Source organism: Seriola lalandi, unplaced genomic scaffold (genome assembly GCF_002814215.2).
Source record: "Seriola lalandi dorsalis isolate HSWRI2012SDOR001 ecotype SW California unplaced genomic scaffold, Sedor1 jcf7180002052092, whole genome shotgun sequence".
Classification (NCBI taxonomy): Eukaryota; Metazoa; Chordata; class Actinopteri; order Carangiformes; family Carangidae; genus Seriola; species Seriola lalandi.
This window is the reverse complement of record NW_019522645.1, coordinates 169,820-196,008: the sequence shown is the minus strand read 5'-3', so window position 1 is coordinate 196,008 and position 26,189 is coordinate 169,820. Positions and strand designations below refer to the sequence as shown.

The following is a 26,189-nucleotide window of genomic DNA, read 5'->3' as shown; positions in this document are numbered from 1 at the left end:
AAATAAGAATAAAATCAATGGGTAACACTAAATGCCCAGAGATATTATAGAACCATTGTGGGGGAAAGGAAGCATCGCTCACAGAATAGAACTGTGTTTCAAAAGTGGAAATATTTGTACAACTTTTTGTGTCACCCATCACCCTCCTCCTGAGAGCCATGTGACTGAGATATGATAAACTTTTAATCTTTCTGCTGTGTCCACATGCAGAAATAGAAATGTAGCTTTGGGCATGTTGACCTCTGAGTAAAAATCCAACATGGCAGAGATAAATACAGCAGCCATGCTGCAGGTAGCATTTAGCCTTTAGTCACTGAGGGGTGAATACATGGGATTTGACAAAACATCACTAACAATCAGTGATACCACAATCTTACAGCCCAGGATCACTTTTCTGTCTTATTGCCCGCTCCGTCACTCACATCATATCTTCTCTGATGTGATAATTATTTGTTGGGCATAATCAAATGTAACAAACAAGACACAAAACAAGCTTTCAGTCACCTGGTTGATTTGATGTGAGGAATAGCATGAACTATAGTAACTGTCACCATATCTATCTGTCTTCCCTATAATCAGCAAGTATCAAGAACATTTTATTTAGTATCTCTAACCTTATTTATTTCACAAAATGTACAACAGGTTCTGGATAATGTATTACTGTACTTTGCAGGATGCGATCAGGACGTGTGCAAACCTGAAATCCAAAAAGAAACAGCAAGATTTGACCTTTCATGTTACTACCATCTGGATAGAAACAAAAAAAACGATTAATTTTCACTCACACTTCACTTACATTAGAGAAATTAAAATTGACTAGGGAAGCAAGATTTGCAAGTCCCTGTTTAATAACTTTTGCGTTATTAAATAGTGTAGTCTGACATATTTGAGATTACCTTTAACTGTTTGAAAAGGGGAAACATCTTGAGGCGGTGTGGACCAGCAGCATCTGAACATTTCCCACCAGAACGACAATTTTACTGCAAAACACAGATGACTGAGCCGTCATAACTCTAAAACATTTGAATGAAGCTGGATCTCAACTATACTTTGTGTTAAAAAAGAAAGAACAGAAATATAATAACATACACCCAGCCACTTAAGGATGTTACTCCTCATTAGAAGTGCAGGTAACTGTTCCCTTCTCGCTCCCAAAGGTACAAAATCTTCAAAAACAAGAGTCATCTGATTGTTAGCAACTTTTTTTTTTATTGTTTTACCACAAAGTACAGATAAAAACATCCACAGCATATTCTCTCACCTTAATGGCCCAAACCGAGGAGGATTTGAAGAGGCAGTGATACGAGACCAAATAAAGTTGCATGTTTCTGCGTGCTAGTAGAAGATCTAAAGTCGGCAACCTCTACCAAGCTTGATGGCATTTCTTTTTGTGTAGATACTGTAGTGTGTATTGCTTTGTAACTGAGTGACACATTCATTCACAAGCAGGCCTTAGAAATGAATGCAGATACAGTACAACATGGCTCTTTTGGGGTTTTCAGGTTTTTACTGTCGGTTTTTTTTTTTCACTCTTTTTTTTTTTTTTCCTCTTTTGTTGTTGTTGCAAGCCTGAGTCGATACAACACAATCCACACATATGACTCCAAGGTAACAATATTTACAGATCTGGTTTATATAGAGAGGAAGACATATTAGAAAGGAGAACAGTTTAAAAGTTTGGATTTTACCAGAAAAGAAACAGTCACAACCAGTAAAATATATGCAGGATCAAAATCGTCTCCCGGGTTTGTTGTGATAATTTCTAACCAAGTCATCACTTCCTTTCTGATAACAGCATCACTACTATGACTGGGGCCTCATCTTCTCAAACTTTAATAGCCAGTGGCTCACCGGTGATTTCAGGTTTATTGTATGCTCCACCGGACCGTTAAGTAATGCAGCAGTTACTCTCAAAATAAAGACTTCTGATTCAGATTTGCTTGACTTCATGAAGTCCATGACTTTGACCACCATAGTCATTTTTCTAGTGCTTTGCCCTCTCAATCCATAGGTGACGTCATCTTATCAATGTTTTTATTGGGAATAACAGCATTTCAAAATTCAAGATTGTACTGCACACTGGCAAGCCTTGAATAACAATGGCAGAAAATTATTTTTTAATGACCAGAGTTCCTTTGGTCCACCAAGCATCACTTGTTTTATTACAAATTTAAACTTATAAAACTGGTCTCACTGCTCATTCTGGTATCCTACAGCAAAAACAGGAAGCTGCTTCTACAGCAATCTTTGGTGAAGTGAAATGAAGGAATACCTGGCAATCCAGTTTTAACTGTGGAAACTGTATTAAAACAAGTGTACAAATACTTTTATGTCAGTTTTTCTGAGGGGTGATGCATGTCAAGAGTGAGTAATGTTATGCTGTCTTTAAAAACAGCTCTTAACAACATTGTGTTGTGGTAACACACAGTAAACCTCAGAACAGAATATTTAACGCCTGCATTGACTCGAAACAAGTGTCAGAAACTCAACAGCTGCCTGGTCTGTGAACAATCAGCCTCCAGCTGTTTGATGCTTCTTTGACTTTAAACAGTAGTGTCCATAATATTTCACCTGAAGTCTAAGCATTGGAGATAACATTACACACAAACAGACAAATCAACTGAGGTCCACACATGAAGCCAGGAGCATCTAACAAAGCTGCTCTGTAATACTGATTCAGAAGACGTCTTACTATGAGCGGTGTTTGTTAATAAGCACAGAAGCAATAAGAGTCGGTGTGTAATTTGACACATGTTAACCTATGTCCAGACATAAGATGATGTCTCTCAGTATCTCAAAAAAATGCAAGTAAACACAAGTGATACTCGAAGCTTCAAACATACAGTAACGCAGGCCTGAATCCTCTCAGTGCAAACTAGTTTTAAAACCTAAAAAGATGAAAAACAGATGAAATCTTGCCTGACTGTCATTTTGGATTTAGACTGATATATGTAGTGCATGCTACATATGTCCGTTTTCCCTGTCGTGAATCTTACTGTCTTGTACCACGTGTCATTATTATCTTTGCTCTCTGAGGTCTTCAAGTCTCAAACACCAGCAAGACAAGTTCCTGTTCAACGACTGCTGCTGAGTGATTCTGGTCTGCAAATGTTGTGCTAGTTTCAATGATGTTGAAACCAAGCCTGCACATCATAGTGGCCTAATGGTCTAATATTTGTGCCACGCAACAGCTGCAAACTCAGCTCTGGCCTAGTTGTTGATCTTAATCACATGTCAACTTATTCTCTCTTGATGTTTCCTTTCACTCCCTGGGGTCAAACTATTACTTAAAGGCAAAATACCATAAAAAAAAATTTAAAAAATCATCGAACAAAACAACATTGTTTGCATCCTCCGAACCCATTTCAACATGTTTTAGAAAACATTGAAATGTCTGAATGATAATTGTTACAGGGAAATTTGATAAAGATAAAGTAGTATCAGGGAGGGGGATACAAAAAGTTTGCTGCGTTCAAGTGTTGAATAATTATATAATTTCAGCCTTCATGCTCTGCAATGGTCCTGGTCAGAAAACAACAGAGGCGTGCAGGATTTTCTTTGCCTGACATAAAATACTGTCATATCAATATGTAACATTGTTAGCAAGTACAACTGAATGGTGTTGCACAAGATGCTTTTCATATGTCCTTAGATTTTTATACTGTTTGTCAGTGACAGCAAGAACAATAAGATGTTAAGGCCGTCTGGACTAGAAGCATCAAAACATTTGCCACCATAATTACAATTTTATTGAGCTTTCAGAAAACTCAGAACTCCTGATGTCAGTTTCACTGTGTCTGGCTCAAAACTACATTAATGAGGCAGCACAAAGTTTCTCTAGCCTGCTCCTGCCTCTGACATTAGAGCTTTGTTCAGATGTTACACGTCATCATCGGCAGCAGGTCTGGAAATTACACTGAGTGGATTTGGAGGATGGTAAACATGTTACTAAATTTCTTGTACTTCACCCTCTTTGCACTGCGTTTTTCTCAGCAGGAAGTTTGAATTTCCTAACCAACAGGGAAATGACGCGACTCACGGAGGAGCTGCAACAGTTGCAAACAATTCCACACATCTTTCAAACAAACCCTACAGCATAGACCTTTTTTTATATTTGATACTATCCTCATAGAAGTTCATACTTTTTAAAATTAATTTCCAGAAATGCATACCTGTAGATATTATATATATTGCACAACATTTATATGTACATTTGAAATAAATATAATTAAATAAAATGTGTCTCTTCATTTTTTACTATTTTTTTCCTAGCTATGTCTTGTTCATATTTTCCCCCACCCAGTGTTTCATGTGTGAAAAGAATAAATGGGGCACCAGAATACAAAAAAAAAGTCTGCTGAAGAAAGTGTAAAAAAAGGCCAAATGAAAAGGCTAAGATGAATAATGAACAAAATTCTGTCTAATACCTGCAGCATCCATGTTTAGATAGCAGGTGAGACGACACAGAAACACAGATCCATGTATGTTTGATTCTGCATCTGTATCCAGAATCACATAAGAAACATAACACATCGGTATGGAGCAGCTTTCAGCTGAATCATCCCTCCCCCTTACAGGTAACTCCACCGTGACCTTCTCGGTCACCAAATCCAAGGCTGATATCTTTTCAAAAACATTTGACCGACATGAAACTAAGTACTGTAAACATCGGAAGGATTTAAATGGCACTCTGAGGATGGACGCCGTCAAATCCTTCTTGTAAAACCACACTGAGGAACGGGGGAGACAACAGAAAATGGGTCGGGAAACTTAAAGAACACGGACTGCAAGAGTCTGAAACACTTCGGTTTAACTGAACTTGCTTTGGCATCAGACCAACACCTTCACTGATCCAAAAAAATTAACACATTTTAGCTCCTGTATGCGGAGGAACCAGAAGCAAAGACAACTCAAGCACTGGTCCACTAGAATCTCAAAGCATTTCAGACACTTTACAGCCTTGTTCTTGTGACCATCTGCCAATGATCCTTACCAGGTCACACAAAGAAGCAGGAAAGTAAGTGAAAATGGTGATGGAGTATGGAACCGAGGCCCTGGGGTCCAGCTGAAGGAGGAGAAGGAGGAGGAGGGAGGGAAAGGGTTTTGGGGGAGTAGTCAGCTTTAACATGCACAGTCCTGGTGAGGCGGAGCGGGCTGCTCTGTCAGCTGGGGCCCTTGTTTGGCTCCTGTGACGGCAGGATCTCCGGCATCCAGGCTCTCAGACATCTTTTCGCAGATGATGTCGACCAGGCGCTCGAAGGTCTGCTTCACATTGATGTTGTCCTTGGCGCTGGCCTCAAAGAACTCAAAACCTGGAGGGGAAATAGCATATGAGAGAGGGTCAGAGAGGTTTAATGAGGATGTGGTCCCCTGTGGAACTGTGTAGTTTAATGGTGGAGATGTAGTACAGAGTAAATCTAGTGAAATGCAATTTTAACCATGGTAGTAGCGTGTCTATACGGATGGCAATTTCAATTTCTGTTCTGTCTGGCAACCCCTAAAATTATCCACAGTAAAATATCTTGATAAAGTCCTGGTTCCTAAAAGGTTGGGCGTAATGATCCCCTGACTGATCTAACAGGACAGTTTCCACCTGTCCATTGTTTCACTCGTTAACCAACTAGTTCATGTAGGTATCATGATAAACATAGCCACTTTCACTTTATCTGGTGTGAGTAAGTGTGAGTTAGTGTGAGTGTGAATGTTCCCAAGTCAAAATATTAGGAGATGTTATACAGCGTAAAGCCAACATAGCATATTGAATAGTTTGAAACTGTGGGAAATAAGTGTATTTGCTTCCTTGCAGAGAGTCAGTTGAGAAAAATCATTATCAATCTCGTGTCTGTTCAAGGCTGGAATCAGCAGGCGATTAGCTTAGCTTAGCATAAAGACTGTCTGGCTCCGTCCAAAGGTAAGAAAACCCACTGACCAGCTCAGTAATTTACATGTTAGATATAATTTGTTTAATCCATCCATAGAAATGGAAAAACAGCAGTTTGTGGTTTTAGAGTGAGGTACCTGCTGTAACCTTTAGTTACCTCCAGCACTTCTTGCCTTGTGTTGTCCTTGTGAGGTTGCCTGGCAACAACAAACACTGTGCTCGGCCGAAAAATAGTCAGATAATGTGAGTCAATGTAAAACCTTAAACTGTCATTTGAAGCCTTGTGAAGAACACGCTTCTCGCTGGTATTTTACAGGTTAGAATAATCAGGACCATCAAGTCAAAATGTGTGAGAACAAAAGTTCTTGCAAAATTTCCTGTGAAGTTTTGGGTAAATGACAAAATCTAGATCTCAAAACGTTTTATAGAATGTAAATATGTTCAATTATAATTGAAATGATCAATAATTTTATGTATTGTATTTATTGAACCAACTAACATTCAGAATAATAGGAATAAAACTTCAGAGAAGTCCTCTCGCAAACTCTGGTAACAGTGCAGAACAGAACTGTGAGTCACGGATATGAAGTGTTTGTACAGTGTTTGTACAGTGTGTGTGTGCACGCCATGAACTCACCGAGGTGCTCAGACAGCTGCCGGCCTCTGTCTCCGCTCACCACTCGCTCGTCCTCCATGTCACACTTATTTCCTACCAGCAGCACCTGGGCGTTGTCCCATGAGTACGTCTTAATCTGAGTCGACCTGGGAACCAACACACCCAGCTGTCAGAGAGGAAACTGAGAGGCTGTGATCGCACACTGCCGCTGAAACTGTCCTGAGGTATGAATTATGAAGTTAAGTGGCTTTTTTTAAACCGAAATCTGGATCACATTGGTTGGGTGGATTTTGTCTAATTTAAAAGGTGCTTTTCAAGTTACAGTGCACAGAAAACACAAGGTAAAGGAGTGAGCTTAAGTCCTGTCAGGAAACAAAAAGATAAAAGATCCCTGCAGCATCCAGTTCTCCTGCAGACACAGATGACACAGAGGACATGGATGCAGTGGACCATTAAAACAAAACACACTGAAACTTGAACCGGATCATCTACTCTCTTCATCAATCCTCAGTTATCTCCACATCGATTTCCAGACTGGTGCTGGTTATCTAGACACCACACAACGCTCCCTCTAACAGGAAGATGCTCCATGGGGTCATTTGTCATGTGACAAACCTCCCAGTCAGTCACGTACCAGTCCTGGACGGCATTGAAAGACTCCTCGTTGGTGATGTCATACATGAGGATGAAGCCCATGGCGCCTCGGTAGTAAGCCGTGGTGATGGTGCGGTAACGCTCCTGACCCGCCGTGTCCTGGAAAAGATGGAGGCAGTAGTTTGAGGGACACCTTTATGAACTCCACGCAGTGACCTCTGACAGGTTGGGTTGTGGATAGACTTTTAGTGTCTTCAGATATTCTTAAAAAGAACCCTTTTGTTTTTGTAATTATATAAACTACAAATACTGACGCATTAATGATGACTTCCCCCTGTGTTATAGATAACTACTTAAGGCTATCTATTTTTCATTGTGTCTTCCTTTTTATATGTTGTTATAGGTGAGGCTCCTTCCAGTGTCAGGCCAAAATGTTGAATGCTGTCCTGAATGGCCTGCTGATATTAGTGGTGCAGAGCCTTCATCATTAGTACAAACTAAGGGCTCTGTACGTTTCAGGTTCTCAGGTTCTGATATGATTCTCTTCTTGACACAACTCTGTATATTTACATTTCTTCTTATACTATATTTCTTACATTATTTCTTGTTATATGTTCTCTGGTAATAGTTTTTTCTTGCAGTGTATTCTTGCAAATATAAACCGTGAACCGATATTCTATAATATTGGCACATTTATTACATATTTATTACATTTGTAAGAGCTCAGTATCGTTGTTTTTGTATTTAAGGAGCTTATTGACCTTAACTTTTAAGTATATAAGGAGGTGCTGCTGACGTCCTCTAACTATATGTATGGTTGTGTTACTAAAGTGAATCCAAGTGTTTTGTGCTTTTTCCTTACTTCTCACACAAGTCAGAGACACAAACACTATAGACATCCTGCAAAAACCTTGTTTAAAAAAACAAAAAAATTTAAGGACAAAAATCTTATTCCACCCACAAGGTTAATAATTAAAACGCATATAAATAGTATAATACAGCAGGTAGTTAAGGTCCAGAAATCTGATCAGAGTTCTCTAATGTGCATTGGTGAACACTTTTAACAATCACAGCAGAGTAAAGCTGAAAACAGCTTTGTGTAGATTGATTCAATGTAATTGGTAAGTTTATCTATGCTAGGAAAAAACTACAGCCCACACAGCTGTTGCAGAGCTGCTGACCACTGCAGAGCAGAAAGTAATACAACATTTTGCTCTGCACTTGCAGTTTTGATGCATCAGCAAATGCATTTAAGACAGCGTAGTAAAATCTAACCACATAAAATGACTAAGTTCCCCATGCTGTGAGTCTGTAATGCACTTTCTTTCTGAAAAGGTTTCAGTTAATTATACCAGCCACTTTGGCAGATAGCACACCATTGATTTCTTGTTTTCAGTTAATGAATTTGGCTTGTAAAATGATAAAAGACTATCTGCAGGGTGCAGAATTCAAGCCAAATCCAGACTTACTGAATTATTTTTGTACCCTTTTATTTTAAAGTTTACAGCACACGTTCCTCTTTAATCTTTAGACTCCTGTACACCAAACGTCTCTCCTGAATTCAGACGTTCATTCTGATGTTTAAAACCTGCAAATGTCACAAAAGACTGCGACAACTAAGTTTCCTGCCATGATTTCAGAAAACCGCAGCAGAAAGATGAGATATCGACAAACACGCACACACACGCACACACACACACACACACTGAGGATCAGGCATTACATTCAACATGTCAGACTGACACTTTATGCCCACATGTTCCAGTAAAGCCAGCGTATTAAAAGGCCTCTGGTGGTTTTAAAATCTGCCAGTGGTTGACACTTCATCAGCCCCTCCTCTTGTCTTTGTTTCCGCTGTGAGCTTTGCCAAGAAAGTGTCTCTTCCTCCCTCGCTCTCTCTCCTTGGCCACAGACTCTGTTGAGGTTGAATTTCGGTGCTAAGCCCTGATGAATGCTCTGGGAATTAAAGCTCAGTGCTTTTGATACCCAACACCCAGCATCGCTCTCTGAGCCGAGCAGCTTCTGGTTGAACCGCATCACTCTGCCGTCAGTGTGGAGATCAGCAGAGCGAAATACTGACACTGACATCTACTGCACAGCCACTTCCAATGACTGTCTGTCTTCGGGTCCTTCATATATGAATATAACACGCTTTATTTCTTCATATCACTCTTACATGCACACATATACATAGATACTTACAAACTCACAGTAAATATGAAGCTGCAAGTGGTGAGCTTAGCTCAGCATTCATATGTCTGGAGTCTCGTCATCACCATGAGGTTCCCAAGCAAATGGCAAAGACCTTAGGAAGTTACTGCTTCTGGCAAAGAAATAATCCAGCACGTAACCCCCCTGAAACCACATCTGGTCTTTCATTTTGTTACCTTTGAACAGAGCCAGGCTTGCTGTTTCCCCCCGTTTACAGTCGTTATGCTAAGCTAAGCTAACACACTGCTGGCTGAAGCTTCATATTTAGCATATAGACATGAGAGAGGTATTAATGCACTCATCTTAGTCTTATTAGCGTGAAAGCCAATAAGCGTTACCTCCTTAAAAAGAATTCTGTGTCTTTCTGTGTAGAACAATGTATGGGTTGTTTAATTATTATCACATATTAATATTATTATCATATCTTTCTGTGTCCTCCCTTGTCATAAGAAGTAATATCGAACAACAATAAAATACACAATATCAGAACACACAAGAAAAAAGCAAGAACCACATACAGCTGTGTAGGTACTTCAGCTGTATGTTTTCCTTACTACACACACTCACACACACTCACACACACTCACACACACACACACACACAAACACACACACACACACACACACACACACACACACACACACACACACACTTCTTAGCTTTTCTTGGACTAATCAATGTATCTATTCACTCAATCACACATGATCAGTCTCAGGTCACAAGAATATTGTATGACATGTATTTTTAGCGTGCTGCAGCTCTGACCTTTACTTTCCTTATAATGTTCTGTAACTGCAGTTTGCATCTGGTTCTGCACGTTCACTCAGTGCTGCAGGTCGCTCAGGATGAGAGCATCATCTCCATAAAATGCCAGTGTAGGCAGCACTGAGTGGTGTTTCATAATGGCCTACTCATCTTTGTGTTCACTATGAGCTCTGGTAATAGTTGAAGCTATGGAAATTTTCAGATGATCAAACATCTTGTTTGCAGAATGATCATTTCCTTGCAGGTAAGATTTCGTTGCTGTAGACTGTAAGTTTCAACTAAAGTTACATAACTTTTCATAGGCTTTTTTGTTACACAGTGTATTACATTTATGTTGCAATTACAAAACACTAAAGACTGAGTAGAAGAAAGTAATCACCATCTTTGTTCTTTACAGAGGTTTTTGTGGTATTGTTTATATCATTATAGTCTAACTAAGGGAACAGACCCACAACAGTTATATCTGTACAATGAAATGATTAGGGTATCAATGTATTAATAGTTAATATGTTGGTAATTAAGTCATTATCAAAGTCATTTATTTACTCAAAAAAAACTGCAGCTTCCATCATCTTAAATAGAACAATTTTATGATTTTCTCTAATTGTAAATTTAATTGTTTTGGGGTTGGTGCTGTTTGGAGAGCAATGAAAAATAGTAATGTGCTTTTTATTTATTTATTTTTTTTTTAAATATGCTGTTTTCTGACAGTTCATAAACTAAATAATTGATTGATTAATAAAAAAAACAATCAGCACATTCACTGATAATGAAAACAATAGGTAGTTGCAGCCCTACATGTGACTATTGTCAGTTGTCAATCCTGAACACTGACACTTTGAATGCAGTTATAAAGTCTCCACAGCAGAAAAAAAAAACTGTCCAGCCTCCAGCATGAGTTACAATATGTCAAGGTAGTGACCTTAACTATTTATCAAATTATACACTGAATTCCCCAAAGACCCACAAACGCCTCAGCTTCAAGTGTGTAAGTGTGCATCAATAAATATACGTACTGTGTGTTGCCTTTTGAGCCCATGACTCAAACCATCTTTATTTTTACTCTACTGGAGTCTCAGCTGAGATGTAGAGAGATGGGGGGATGGGAATTTCATGTGTGTGTGTTTGGATGCAAGTGTGTGTAGCATGTTTGTATGTGTGTGTGTGTGTGTGTGTGTGTGTGTAGGGAGGGGAGTGGATATCTACTCAGGGAGATGTGTAGTAATGGGGGAGGGGAGAGCAGCACCCAGCCATTCATTACTCATGTTCTGATTGGCCAACCATGTCTTCCTTACCAGAGGCAAGACCTGGCAAAGGCTGACAACTGAGGCGCGCGCAAACACACACGCACGCACACACACACACACACACACACACACACACACACACACACACATACACACATACACAGAATTCTCTGCTCACCATCACAGCTCGGTCTGCTGCAGAACGTGTAGTGAGGCTGGAAATGATGTTGATGATCTATACCATCAACCTGAAAAACCAGTTTCCTGCTGCTCAGCTCGCCTCGGGGATCCTGTTGTCTCAGCAGGCTTGTCTTCACTCTAAGATTGTGTTTACTGTTGAGCCCCCAGGAGCCAACACACGCCTGATGCAACAAAACACCAGAATAAACACCATCCTGTTTGTTCCTCGGGGCAAGTTGTTGTAACTGACTGTGTGTCGGGCTCTTGTCAGTCCCTGGCTATTCTATTCTTTTTCTACTCATCCAGGGGTCAGCTGATTAAGCAGGCGGCAGAGAAGACACCCCTGCATGCATGTTTACCGTGATCTGAGGACAGGACAGTGCTTCACAGAGTAGCAGACAACTCTGATAAACATATCATGAGATGTATTATGAGAACTCACTCAAATTCATGACCTAACCATATTCCTAAATCTAATATTCAGGTTTTGTTTTAGATATTCAATATCTTTTTTTCAAAGGTGTCGAGCTAAGCTCCCTTCAGAAGCTGGTGCGGATATGCACAAAACAAACTGTACTGAACAAAAACGTAAATGCAGCACTTTTGTTTTTACCCTCATCTTTCATGGTTACAATAAAATGTGCAGTTTTTATCACACAAAACAATTCCACAGATGTTGCATGTTTTTGAGGAAGCATGCATTTGGAGAGCCATTGAAGAGGAGTGGGTCAAGATTCCACAGGACGCAATCGACACCCTGATCAACTCAGTTTTCTGATCCACAACCCTTCCCCCAAAAAATATGCGCATTCACAAGTCATGTGAAACCCATAGTTTGGTGCCTTTTATCAAAATAAAACTGCACATTTTAGAGTGGCCTTTTATTGTGACAAGCCCAATGCACACCTGTGCAATAATCATACTGTGTAATCAGCATTTGGATATGCAACACCTGTGAGGTGGGTGGATTATCTTGGCACAAGGAGAAATGCTCACTAACGCAGAGAAAGAAACTTTTTGTGTGCCTAGAAAAAGTCTTAGAGCTTGTGTTAGGTTTATATTTTTGGTCACCAAATGCAATAGTGTGAGTATCTGTACCAGAAAGGCCACATACTAAAAGATGGGGTGAAAAGCCGGCCATTATGGCAACCACGTCTTTAATTGCGTACATTATATAACAAAACTGCACCAGCAAATATTTTATCTTTATTATCTCACAAACACAGAGGAAAGAAAAGACCAACGCACTTGGAACGTGGTGGAAGCACAGGAAAAGAAAGTTGGACTGACCCAAAGGTCATATGTTAAAATGCAGCTAGCCACGGGACACTGTTAACCTGCTGCAGGTGATGGTGTCATGTGGGAAACAGAAGAACGTTTGCCCAACGAGCTTGCACATCACAGTGAAGAAGACCAATGGGACAAGTTGTTTCCACCTTCAACCTCTGCTCTCATGAGTTACTACGAACAAGGCGATGAACCGTGCTCTCTCAAGGTATGTACTTTATGTAGATTATTTCGTGTCTCACTGAGCACTGTTTGCTGACAGACAGTTAAGGTAATTGGAATATTACATGTGTTGCTTCAGGTTTGTGTAGTTACTTGCGCAACACAAATCTCCACAGAACAAAAGGGGCATTATATTTTATGGAGCAACATGTATGCTGTGTGCTTTATTTATAGGCCAGGTCTAACAGAGTGTCCCAAATCCATACTGCACACTAATTATGAGCAGGTTTTGAGTAGGCAGTATACAAAGTATACTCAAACCAGACAGTATGTGTAACAAACACTGTTGATTTTTGAGTGTGTTGTTGATTCACAACGCACTGTACTAAGGTACTACTCAAAAAATCACAGCGTCACTCATAATGTATCAATTCCTGTTAATATAAAATGGTTTGCAGTATGTTTGCAGATTCCATTTTCTATTATGATATTTTCATTAATTCTATTCGACTGTTAAGTAAAAACACTCATTTACACACTCGTCCAACTCGAGCTTCAGCAGCACGTTCACAGGATAAGTGCATCTAAATTTAAATTATAGATTTTAGTTTCATTTACTCCTGTCCATGAACTCAGAATATCCAGATCACTTACCCAGATCTGTAATTTGATCCTCTTGTCATTCCTGTAGATGGTCTTCACCTTGAAGTCGATGCCCACCGTACTGACAAAGGCCGGGGTGAAGGAGTCGTCGGCGTAGCGGAACAAGAAGGAGGTTTTGCCCACGCTGCTGTTTCCGATGATGAGGATCTTGAACATGTAGTCAAAGTTCTGGTCCGAGGACTCCTTCTGCCCGTAGGTTGCTGTTGCCGATGCCATCTATGGATACAGACAAAGGAGAAAAATAAACATTTTAATGAAAGAACCGCTGTGACCTCTAAATGAGGCAGCACTTTACAATGGATGACAGTGACCTTTCCGGAGGCCACACATTTGAATTTCTTGTTTGATTCACTCCTAAAACACTCTTTGGAGCAAAGTGCTAAACATTTCAGGGTAAGAGATTTCATTGGCAACTAGTTTGATAATTGATTAATTGTTTTTCAAGCACAAAAAGTTTTTCTAATGTGAAGATTTCCTGCTTTTCCATATCATACAATAGTGCATGGTATTAAACTCAGGATCTTTAGGCTATGAGGTTGCATCTCCTTGGGTTACAGGAAATTACAAGATGTTTTTCACAACATTTTGCAAACAAAATGATTGAGAAAACAGACAGCAAGGTGATAAAGGACTGCAACCTGCAGATGTGGTATGGATTAAATAGTCTGAATCCCTCGGTGATGGTGAATGGATTTACAAACTGAGGTGCCAGCTTGCAGGACTTGATCGTAATCAAACATTGTCTTGGGATGTAATAAGATGTTACTGAAACCTGGCACAAAACATAATTGATTACCACATTTTAGTCAGTATCAACAAAATTGCAACTTGTCCAAATATTTAAATGAACAACATTTCCTCATTATGTTAATAGAAAAAGTAATTTGGTTGCAATTATGTTTCCCACAAAACATATTTGCTGTTGCAGATTAGTTTTTTGTAAACATAATTCATAGGAGACAGGGTTGCCTGCAGAGCATGCTGGGGTTTCCTGGATATTAGCAAAGGCAGCCTCCCCTCTCTGAATTAATGACCATCTCCATTAAATTCATGAGCAAAAAAATACACTAAAATTAAACCCAAGAAACCCAAGAAAAAAAACCCCAGCAGAGGCATCGTTTCACACAGAAAAGGTCATACATTTAATGAGTATTTGGACAAAAGATGAGATTCTGTCAGTATCTTTCAGACTAAGTATAACAAATTATACTGATTAACTAGTCAGGCTTAACCATTGCACATTTGCTTCGAGGTAATTAATCAAACCAGCATATTGCAATCTCAGGAAAAACCCATCTGAGTTTTCTCCATTTGGTCAAATGTTGGAGACAAATGGCTCAATCAGTCACAATCAGCTGGGGATGTTGTGAGGAATAATTTATTGTGCATGCAGGGCGGTGCAAGCTGCCGCAGGCTAAGCACCAAGCTGAAGTTAGTTTGGAGTTTGATATTCACCAGCTGGACATGTATTTTAAAGTCAACATCATCGCTCTTAAGTGGGCTATTTTATCCCAAAACATTATTTCAGGTTGTTTTGCCATTTGGATGATCAACAAAAGTCAAACCGGTGGTGCTACCATTCGAGGGAGGAAGAGCGGAAAGATGTGATAGCAGATGTGCTGAGACCCAGGTAGAGCGGCTAGTTGTTGAGTTGCTGTTCTGCACAGGTCTGGAAAATGTGGTTGATGGCAGGAGTCTCATACTTACAGCTAAAGTTACAGTCCAGGAAAGATGTAGCCTGACATCTACACCAGCACTGACACCACTAACGAGTAAGTACAGAATATGACTGTGGTAACTTTAGCTGTAGGAACATACACACTCACAACAACTATGGCAGGTGGTTTCATCAGTTGGAAAGGCAGCCGAGACATGTGTGTGTTATTCTGTGCAGTTTGCCACAAAAGATACACACTGAAGATTTTCAGGGGATAATGTTGGGTTTGCTTTCAGATACACTCAAAGCCAACTGTTGGAGACTTCAGTCATCAAAGGGGCTATTCAGAAGTTTTTGTCAAGTTTTTTGCCAGGAGCGAGTGGTGGTGATTGTTGCTTGACAAGAGTTTCAGCCATTCTTGCGTTATCAAGACAAGAGGCTATAATACGCTACAATAATCTGAGCAGTGCTAAGTCTTCAGGGAAGATTGGAGGCTACAGTGAGTCGCTATCAGAAAGTGACAAGACAGGCTGAGGGTTGCGATAGAAACAAGAGTTAACATTGGTGTTGCTTTCCACTGTTAGAGACTCCTGGTGAGTAAAGGAATGAAGTTTGATGCTGAACATGCAACGTTTCTTCTAGACTAATAAGTAAACAGCTGGTAATGCTAATGCTGGCAATGTAGCAAAATAGCAAAACTAACCAATAGCTCCTTTAAAGTTTTTTTTTTTTTTTTTTAGGAAGCTGTAGGAGCCTAACACTTTTTGCCTCAGTCTGTGTTTCCCAAATCTCAACAACAGCGGTGGTGAGTAAAATGTTAGCGAGATGCAGCCCAGTGTCAGTTCCAGTATAAGTCCATTAAGAATTAAACACTTTGCAGTCTCAGCACAACCCTGCTCCAATGTCTGCCTTCACCAGAGCGGTGAAAGATAGTTATCACCACCGTCATGAAGGCAACATAGCTTGAGGAATAAGGTGTGGTGTAAGACTTGGGTGATGTATTTCATTTTGATGGACTTGACCAAAAGTCAAAAATATGAGTCTAACATCCAGACCTGTCTTTGTATGAAGTATTGTCTTTCTAAACAAGACTTGTACATTGTGTTATCATTTAACCAGTTACGCCAGGGATGCTCACACCGAACGTAACCACTAAACTCCAGTGTGGTTTATAAAAACAGGACGACTGCGTCCTCAAAGGGAAAAGCAGCTTCACTTTGTGCACTTCTACTATGAACAGAAAGCAAGAAGAGACAAAAGCTGTTGATGGATGGGAAGAGGACAAAATGGTCTGGTATGTTATGGTCTGTTTTGCAGTGATGTGTAGCTTTATTCGCATCACAGCACAGTCTCAGTCTCAGTCTCAGTTACACCTCAGTTAGTTTCAACCTGCAAAATACTACAAGTTATTTTAAAACAGGCTGACTACAGTTAAGGTAAGGGATCTTTTGCCAGCAGACATGTGGGAAATCAGACAATGGAAATGCTCAAACCATGAACAGCCAACATTTCTGACTTGCCTGAAATCGGTTGGAAAGTTATTCAGGCATTGTGACCGCCCCTTTAAACTGATTCTAAAATAAGTTAGGTGCAACCGCTTTGGAAATGTGGCTTAATATGTGCTGTGTTTGCACGGCATAAGAAATTTATCATTGATTAGTTACATAATTCAACTTTTCAAACCCCCGAACTGCCTCAGCAACAAACAATCAGCCGCTTGACTCAAACTCCCAACATTTGCTGGTATGTGCCACAATCACTACCACATAACTACAAGACTTTCAGGATACAAGGGCTAAAATGATTTAGGAAAGCTTGTCGACTCTTGAGAGCACAATGACTTGAGCCCACAGGACCTTGAGTCCCTGCGCCCTGCTCTATATTTAGACTATTATCTCGACTCAGCTGCAGTGGAACACTAGAACTCTCAGGGAATAAAGCACAAACAAAACAAGCGCACCCTCCTCTGAGCTCCGGCCTATCAGTTTACATGAAGGAACAGAGAGAGCCTTGCTAAATAATGAAGAAGCACCGACCCCTCCTCAACACACTGATGATTTGTTACGCAACTGTGACTTAAAGCTACCGCTAAACCTGCTATGGTTTAGTGGGAAACTGAAGACAGGGAGAATAAACCAGAAATTACTGGGATAACTGTTTTTGATCATTCCTGGTGCCATTTGTGTAAATAGGATTTTATTTTCAGGTTTCTAATTTTAGAACATCTGAAAATGCTGCAGCAGCATGGTTGTCGATCTCTATTTAGTTGACGATAACTTCAGCTCTGCCTGTGACGTCAATAACTCCTCACAAATCTGCAGCCTGGAGCTCCTGTGTGTACTTCAATAGACTGCACCATTTACAGCGAATGTTTTATATCATTAAATGTTCACTTCCAAAACAAGAAACACATCATCTAAAAAATAGGAGACCCTAATTTGATTTGCATCAAATTAAGTGTTAGATTGAATTTACTGATCATTCTACTGACAAATAAAGTAACAATTTTCAAATATTGAATCCTGCTTTTGAAAGATTTTTTTTATTATACGCAAATATTAACTAAAATTCTGCAATCTGACTATTCTGTGTTTATTCCCTTCTAAAGGGAAGTTACTAGCAGTGTTTGTGCTTATATTTTAATCCACATATTTAGTGACTTATCTTTGAAAAATCACGAAGCACATAGAGCCTTTCTGAAAACAAATTGTTATGCACTGACTTTGGCAATGCTTGATTTCTTTTTTTCTTCTACACAATCAACAGACTCACATGTGACTGTGGAAAGAAAAACACGGGAAAGAAATGTTTCATTCTAAAATCAGTTCACCTAAACCCTCCTGCTGTGATACATGTCGTATAAAATGAAGTCCAGAATTGCTTGAAATTACCTCTTGTGTGTCTCAGCATAACATACCGTGACATGCCTTCATTGTTTTGGCTCCACCTGTAGCATATTAGACCTGATATGAAACCATGACTGCGAAAGCAAGAAGTGAAGCTGGCTGGAGAACAGGCCTGAGAGAGCATTATCAGGGATTTAAATATTTAAATATCTAATATGAAGACTATTTATATTTATGTTAATTTGTCCAACTACTCTTTATCTCCAAAAATGAGAGGATGAGCCACAGATGTAAACACACTCAAATTAGAAGAGAGAATTAGCATTTTTACCTCATTGTCTTTGTCTGTTGAGGTCTGCTAAACTCTGGTGGCATCCAATAATGTCTTCACTCTAGATGATTGCAAATGTTAGTCTCCGTGCTCTAACAGGAGACCTGCAGTGTGACTCACTGAGGGTGAGAGCATATAATCCAAACCAACTTCGGGAAGTGAGCACAAACACGGGGGTTGAAAGAGATGTGCAGTATGTTGACAGCCAACGTTACTAACGGTATCCACTGACCATCAGTAACCAAACAGCTGGTTTAACTGTGTAAAAGCAAACACAGAGCCGTCCCAAAACACAGGAGATAACTGCCATCCCACTGATCCAACAGTTTTCAAAGGACGACGCACCTGCAAGCTGAGGACACATGAATATAGTCTAGTTCATTTGAATGGTCTCATTCTTATTTTCTTTATTTATTCATATGTGTGTCACTGTTCTGAACATGGGCTGCACGGTGGTGCAGTGGTTAGCGCTGTCGCCTCACAGCAAGAAGGTTCCGGGTTTGAGTCCCGGCTCGGCCGTGGGATCTTTCTGTGTGGAGTTTGCATGTTCTCCCCGTGCAAGTGTGGGTTCTCTCCGGGTACTCCGGCTTCCCCCCACAGTCCAAAGACATGCAAAAAGGGGACTAGGCTAATTGGATACTCTAAATTGACCATAGGTGTGGCTGTGAGTGTGAATGGTTGTCTGTCTCTATGTGTTTGCCCTGCGATGGACTGGCGACCTGTCCAGGGTGTACCCCGCCTCTCGCCCGAAAAGATGCTGGGATAGGCTCCAGCCCCCCCGCGACCCTACTAGAGGATAAGCGGTAGAAAATGGATGGTCTGAACATCAGAGAGGACAAACACAAAGAGGAAGGGGAGTCACATTTTGAGATTTCAGTCAAAACTCTGTGTGAAATGACCTACATGTCAGTCGTGTGAGCAGGTATTTGCAATCACGTGAATACATATATATAAATTGATTGTAGTACGGGTTCCTGGAAGACTCCTTAGCGTCAAGCTACAAGAGATCCAGACTAACAAATAAAAAGTTAGCTTTCTTGGATATTAGCCAAGTTTCCATCCAAGTGTAGTGCAACTACTGCTATTCCAGAAAGACAGCAAAAGAAAAAATAGAATTAATTCAATCCACTACATCCATCTCTTTTAAATCAAATGCTTCATGTAAATTGGCTAAATTGGGCAGATCTAGCAGTGTGAGCCACAACAAACTCAATCTAAAAATGCCACGACGACTGTTTCTCTGCCTCTGACGAAAACAAAGGTGCTGGCAGTGAGATGGCACTTGGTCACAGCCGGGGGGGGGGGGGGGGGGGTTTCGATTTCCTCTCTGGCCATCCTTATTAAAACTTGTGTTACTGCTGCATCAAAGTGTCTACTCAGCTCGGCAGCTATTTCAGCCCGTCGATGAGTTTCTTTGAGCTGAGTCAGCCTTGCTACAGTGATGGCACATCACGTAACAAGACCAAGTTTTAAACTTAGAAACAGGCATTCAAGCCAAGGACTTACAGTCAGTTTGGATTCAAAACTTTTTGATTATCTTTCTACATTGTTTCTCACCATTTATTGCAAGCATAAAACTAAATACTTTTTTTAATACTCCTACTTGCTGTACCCTTAACACTTTTCTTTCCTCACGCTTCTCTCCGAAACATACAGAATTTCTCTCTCTGAGTTATTCACCTCCCCAGGAATATTTGCTGCATCCTTTTAGGTTCTGTCGCTTGATTTGCCCCTCAACCTTTTTTTCTATTTTTTTTTCCTTAAAATCTTGGGCATCTACAACATGTATTTATTGAGTTTGTTCTGGACCAAAGTGTTGGCTCAATACCTACAACTGAAAAGTAAGCATGGGACAGTTATTAATAGCAGCGATTAGAGGAGGTTAAAAATTAGCAGCCGCTGTTGGAAGTCTGGCTCTTGTCAAACACCACCAGCACCACCGCCTTTGTTGGCGTTCAGAAGAGGCTGTTCAGTGTCTGCCGTGTGTGACGGTGCACTGAGATTACTGCAGCCTTTCCTCTGCGTCTCAGAGATTAGCTACAGAGAAGAGAGTTGGCTTAACCTTCACTAAACACTAATTTGATACAGCAGTTTACAGACTGAGGCCTCTGTGCTTAATCTCAAAGTAATTAACAAATTCTCATTATGCAAATGTCTTCCAGCCTGCAGGACGCTGCTGCTGTTGCTGCTTTCATTTGGCCTTGATGGTTCAACTGCCTTGGAGCAAAGCTACAAGTCAGGTGTGCTAGTTTAGTTTGTTTTGATTTAAAGCAATGGTACTATTTATTACATTCATTTAACACTTTTGTCTAAAGCACCTTACAATTTTCACACACACACACATTGGGAGCAACTCAGAGTTATATCTATGGAAAACAATAAATTGATTATCAAAATAGCGACAGATTAATTTTCTGTCAATCAACTAATTGTTTCAGCTCTACATTAGAAGAACAAGAAGAGACTTTTCTTAACTTCTTTGTATTATTTCTTATTTAATGTAAAATCTTTGAGCTCATTGTCTTTTTGTTGCTGAATGTGCTGAGTCGTGACCCAGCCTCCCCTCAATAAGTCTCATCATCATTATGAATGTAACATTTGCAAATATCTCTAAATACATCTTTAAAATCTAATTTTAACCAACAAAGTTTTACTGTCTCTTTTCAAGTCCGACATGACTGGTGAGTCTAAAGGATTCAGGCTCTGAGACAAAGGTGATAATAGTGGTGCAGTAATATCGATTATTATTGACTATTTTGGCTTTTAGTTTTACGATATGTATTTTTTATGTGCCCAAGCGATTCTGGCATTTCAAAGCTGCAGCAGCAAAATAAAATATCTGTAATATTAAGAACATATCACATGCAGTTTTTCACCCATGAATGAGTAACCATCAGACTGGGTGTGAGATTAAAATAATCTCACATTGACAACCAGAATCGAGACGCTGAGACGAGACTTAATGTTAGGAGGGACAAAAACTGCAAAATGGACACCGACAGTAGCTGCTGAGGAGAACCCAACTCCTCCATCATGGAGGGAGTTAGGGGAGATGGAAGAAGAGGGACATGGATATTTTGGCTGATGATAATTATGGCAAAAATAACTCTGATATCTGCAGCCTGAACACATAAGGTCACATTAAACTGGAGTTTTCTGTTATACGCGTCAGAGCTCAGACATGGGCCAGTCCTGATGGTGAGATTTCTATTCAAGGCCAGAAAAAGTGCATTATTAAACATATTTGACATATATTGTGATACAAAGCCCTGAAATTATCACAACACTGTGTTGGAAAACCAAAGGAGTTCTCCTAAAAATGAAACGCTCTTTATCAGCAACACGCAGTTTAACATCCATCCGTCTCCATGAGGGCTCCGGGGTGTTATCTGCTTTACTCGAGAGTACACTGACAGTTCTTAGTCCTTCAGTTCTCTGCCTGGATTTTCAAGCCACCTTCTATAACCAGAGGGAGTATTTGTTTTGTTTTTTTTTAATCATAATTTAATCACGACTAACAGTCGAGAGTTTCAGTGCCGGACAATGACATCATCAAGCTCTCCTCTAAACCTGTCACCTAAAGGAGATTGACGTCCTACTGGAGCTGGATTGATCCGGAGCTAAGTGTTGCTTTGGCCAGCTAGTCGGGCCCATTTAATCAGTATTGGCCAGCTCCCTGCAGACTCATAGCTAATCCCCAGCTGATCCCAGATCACCCAAACACCTTCCTGCTTAGAGACAGTTACTGAGAAACGTGCTGAGACAAACGTGCTCAACACCACCTGACCCCGTGGTAACAAACAGTCGTAGCTTTACTTCAGACGCATATTTTTCAGAGGTGAGCCATCACCTAATTGGTGTAAAACAAAATGTGTGAAGTTATAAACTGCTTGGACTTGAAGCGTCAGGTAGCTGAATATCTTTCAGGGAGGGCCGCACAATCCATTTCATGTAGCAAAAGATCAATAGCAACAAAGCATCAGACAACATCTATTTTTGTAGTATTAACAATAAAAAGCGCTCAAAAGCACAGCTGATGGTACTTTCCACCAAACAAACTCAAACAATAGGAGTATAGTATAGGAGCACTTGAATGCAGTAAATCGATAGAACCATAGAATATATAAATTAATCATGAAAATAATTGTTGTTTGCAGCCCCACATAAAAAAAAGTGGTCTGACCAAAACTGTCAAGGTAAAAAAATTCTCCCACGTTGTGGAGAAAGTCTACAAGTATGACCTTTAGCATCAAGTCCATATGATTTCACAAGAGATGGACAAAGTTGATCAACATCAGCAATTAATCAAGTGAAAATCTCCAAATCAAACCCTTGTCTTCATCCTCCATCCGCACTGCCAGCCGTGCAGCATCCCTCTTCTTCTCCTCTTGTGTTTTTTAAGCACAGTTACACACTTATTTTGAAAGGGCTCCATCGATGCTTCCTAATCGAGGGATCAATCAAAGTCTCTCGCTCAAATTGTTCTGACATTAGTGAGTGTTGCTGCTTCACAGATTAAAAATCAATCAGATTGAACCATGTACAAAGTAAATGAGGTGAAAGCAAGCAAATGCATCTCATTGCCTTCTCCATTAGAACAAATAGGGTGGAAAATTTACTGAAGTACTGTCCTTAACAACAACATAGAGGTACTTGTATTTTATTTTATATCGTATTGTATTTGATCTTTTTACTGGAGTTTTTCCAGTTTAAGATTATGTAATGTGTGAGGAAACTGAAGTACAACTCTTTCCATCCTCAATCACTCAAGTCATTTCCAGGCTGATAAAACTCAAATCAATTTAGTTTAGGGGGGTTATTGCTGTTGTTTAAAAAGGGAAATCAGCAGCCATTTGACCTCTGACCCCTCTAACAAACCGCTGGCATTTGCATCTTTCCTCACTGCCCACTGTGCTGTTCTCTTTCTACACTAAGTATTCAGTGTTTTTGGTGCCAAAGTGTTAACAATATTCAAGATTACAGACTTGTTCTGGAAGAGCGCAACACTAAAACTGAATCGCTGAAATCTGGTAAAATTCACTTACAAAACCTAAATCATCATTTATCACTTTAACCAGCCTTTTGTGTGAAACAATAACTAACAATGTACCAAGAGAAGAGAAGATGTCTCCTCACGAACACAGCAGTGGCGTCACACAGCTGCTGTCCTGCTCCCAGGTTGCCTGAGACGGCATTTTTCCCTGTTTCCACCAATCACGTGCCTCCTTTTCTAGGAAGCGTGGGGATGCAGATGAGGACGGGCAGCTAAAAATAGCATCTCTTCATTTTTTTTTTTCCTCCACAGCAAACAGAAAGCGGAGCAGGGGGCAGGCGGGATGAGGGAGATGTTTTTTGGTGCTAAAGTCTGCAGATGAATCCAGGACTTGTGTCTGTTTGTGAACCAGTTTAAAATTACTCACTTATTTCGCACATTTCTTCAGCTTTAACATACCTACTGCATGTGTCTTAAAGAACATATTGATCCAAATTTGTTTCTTTCAAATGGTAATGACACTTATTAGCATTCTGTATTCCCCATATGATGATACAGGCTTTGACAGAGCTTTTTAAAGACCTGTTCTAATTATTAATAGTTTTTGCCTAAAAACTGCTGATAGCTAATATATTGTGCTTATAATTGAAATAAACCTACAAGAATTCCATATTTCTGTTGCAGGTCTGTTATGTTGTCTTATGAATATGTAAAAGCTTCTCATGCAGCTTTAGACAGTAAAAGTCTTCACTGAAACTAGATCTTTCAGTAGCAGCAGTTGTTTACGGCATGAAATCTCTTCATCGCAAAAAGAGGGAATAAATCTGATACTCTAGTGTTTTTCTGGATCTGTGGTCAGACAAGAATCTCTGACTCTTAACTTTAACATCTGAAATGTAATAAAAGATATCAACCCAGCGCATCAGTTTGACCCTGGTTGGTACTTTAGCAGCGTTCGTCACAGACAATTTGGATGTCATCCGTGTGTTTTCCCATGAGAAACAGCAGATGCGTCACTCTTGCCTTCAGGTCTGACTGCCAGTATCTTTACTGTCAGCAGAGGAAGTGCAGATGTGGCCTGCAGATTGTGAGCTCATATTCACTCTCTGATAGTTTTGTTGTGGGTGTTCTGTATCTATTTCTATCTCTTTGTGGTCATTTTGAGTCTCTTTGTGGTTGTTGCGATTGCAGTACCTATGCAGTTGCACTGGTTGTAGTTATGTTGTCGCTTTGCGACTCTTGGTGGATATTCTGTGTCCATCTGTGTCCCTTTGTGGTCACTTTGTGGTTGTTTTGTGTCTTTTAACTGAGCTCTAAGACTTTCCAACCATGAATATTACCAGACACTTCATAGAGGTTTTGGCCCGGGGACCCCTGACCCATCGGGCCCCTGGGCCAGTGCCAGATAGGCCTGTTCGGTAATTCATCCATGTTCACAGTTTTAAAAGAAAAACTGAAGCACCAGAACCTCTGCCAGAGGAGTTTAAATCATATAGTCTACATTGCTCTAGGACCAAAGTCTTTAACTTTAATGAACAAACTTATGACCATCAAGGCTTGAATCATTACATTATATAGTTTTCAATAGTGTAACTTTGAAAACAGCAGGGGATGGTGCTTCAAAGCCAACAGATGCTGTCACTGTAACACACACACACACACACACACACACACACACACACACACACACACACACACACACACACACACACTTTCATCAATAGACTCAACTGCTGCACTGCACGTCTCAATCTGTTTCAAAATCCACAAATTCTGGACAAAAACAAATGTTTCTGTACATGCTGCCAATATTCATCCAGGTAGTCAACATTCAATTAACTCTGAGAAATAATAGATTGTATATTTTCCACTTTCATCTTATATGTGCAGTACAACTATGAATTTTGGGGGACTCCCAATATAAAGAGTCAAGTAAAAGCTGTTTCTTTGTTTTATTTTCAGTTTTTTCTGCTTATGGAAAGCTCACACAGAGGCTATAAGCCAATTCATACGAAGGAGCTAACCGAGATTGTTGTACCCTACCGCAAGGAGCACAGCAGTCTTCCATATGGCTCAACGTAATGTGTTAAATCTCAGTAATATTCCTATAATCATCCTAATATTCGGAGTAATAGAGAATTCAGCGGTGACCTTAGGTTATTTCATAATAGGCCTAATACTCATGAAAATATTATTAGATGAATCATAATTCTACATATGCGTGTCAAAAATAACACATGATTACGCTCCTCCAGTTTTCTCTGTGAATGGATATCAGTGTTTGGGTTCTATATTCTATTGTTCCTGCCCCAGACCCATTTAGACCCCCTTTTTTTCATTATTTAAACCATCGGACGGAGTGAAACGCCTTTTCCTGCAGGACAGGCCCTGAGTCAAACCAGAGATCCACTAAACCATCAGCAGCCTTCACATCCACCCAAACAGTTATCACGAAAAAAATATGTACTTCATACATCTAGCACGGTTTCATGGTTTTCACCACGAAACAGCTGTTCTAAAGCAAGCATCTATATGCTAGAGGTTCGTTAATCTATAATCCTTCACTTGATATTTCAATAAACGCGCGAAACGATAAATACAAGATGCAATGTGTTTAAATATAAGATGTATGATTTTCATGTCTATGCGACAGATTAATAAAGACAAAAATCCCACCTTTATAGATTTATATCCAGCTGCTATCCACCGCGTCCAGCACCCGCAGAAACACCACCACAGTCAAGTCAGAAAGCTC

The 26,189-nt window shown here is 40.0% G+C and overlaps 1 protein-coding gene across 1 annotated transcript; it reads right to left on the bottom strand.

Moving 5' to 3' along the window:
* Window positions 1–1,186: 1,186 nt before the first annotated feature.
* LOC111649943 (ras-related protein Rab-3A) lies at window positions 1,187–26,189 on the bottom strand. The gene is made up of 5 exons (XM_023399647.2): window positions 26,111–26,189; window positions 13,599–13,823; window positions 7,132–7,250; window positions 6,519–6,643; window positions 1,187–5,312 (listed from the first exon to the last, which is right to left on the bottom strand). The coding sequence occupies exons 2-5, from the start codon at window positions 13,821–13,823 to the stop codon at window positions 5,122–5,124; spliced, it is 660 nt and encodes a 219-aa protein (XP_023255415.1). The 5' UTR covers window positions 26,111–26,189; the 3' UTR covers window positions 1,187–5,121.

Excerpts from the sequence above, each read along its gene's own strand:
- LOC111649943 (XM_023399647.2), bottom strand. The coding sequence starts at position 13,823 with ATGGCATCGGCAACAGCAACCTACGGGCAGAAGGAGTCCTCGGACCAG. Across the intron at positions 7,251-13,598 it reads GGATCAAATTACAGATCTGG|GACACGGCGGGTCAGGAGCG; the intron begins GTAAGTGATCTG and ends CATCTTTTCCAG. Across the intron at positions 5,313-6,518 it reads GCAGCTGTCTGAGCACCTCG|GTTTTGAGTTCTTTGAGGCC; the intron begins GTGAGTTCATGG and ends TTTCCCCTCCAG.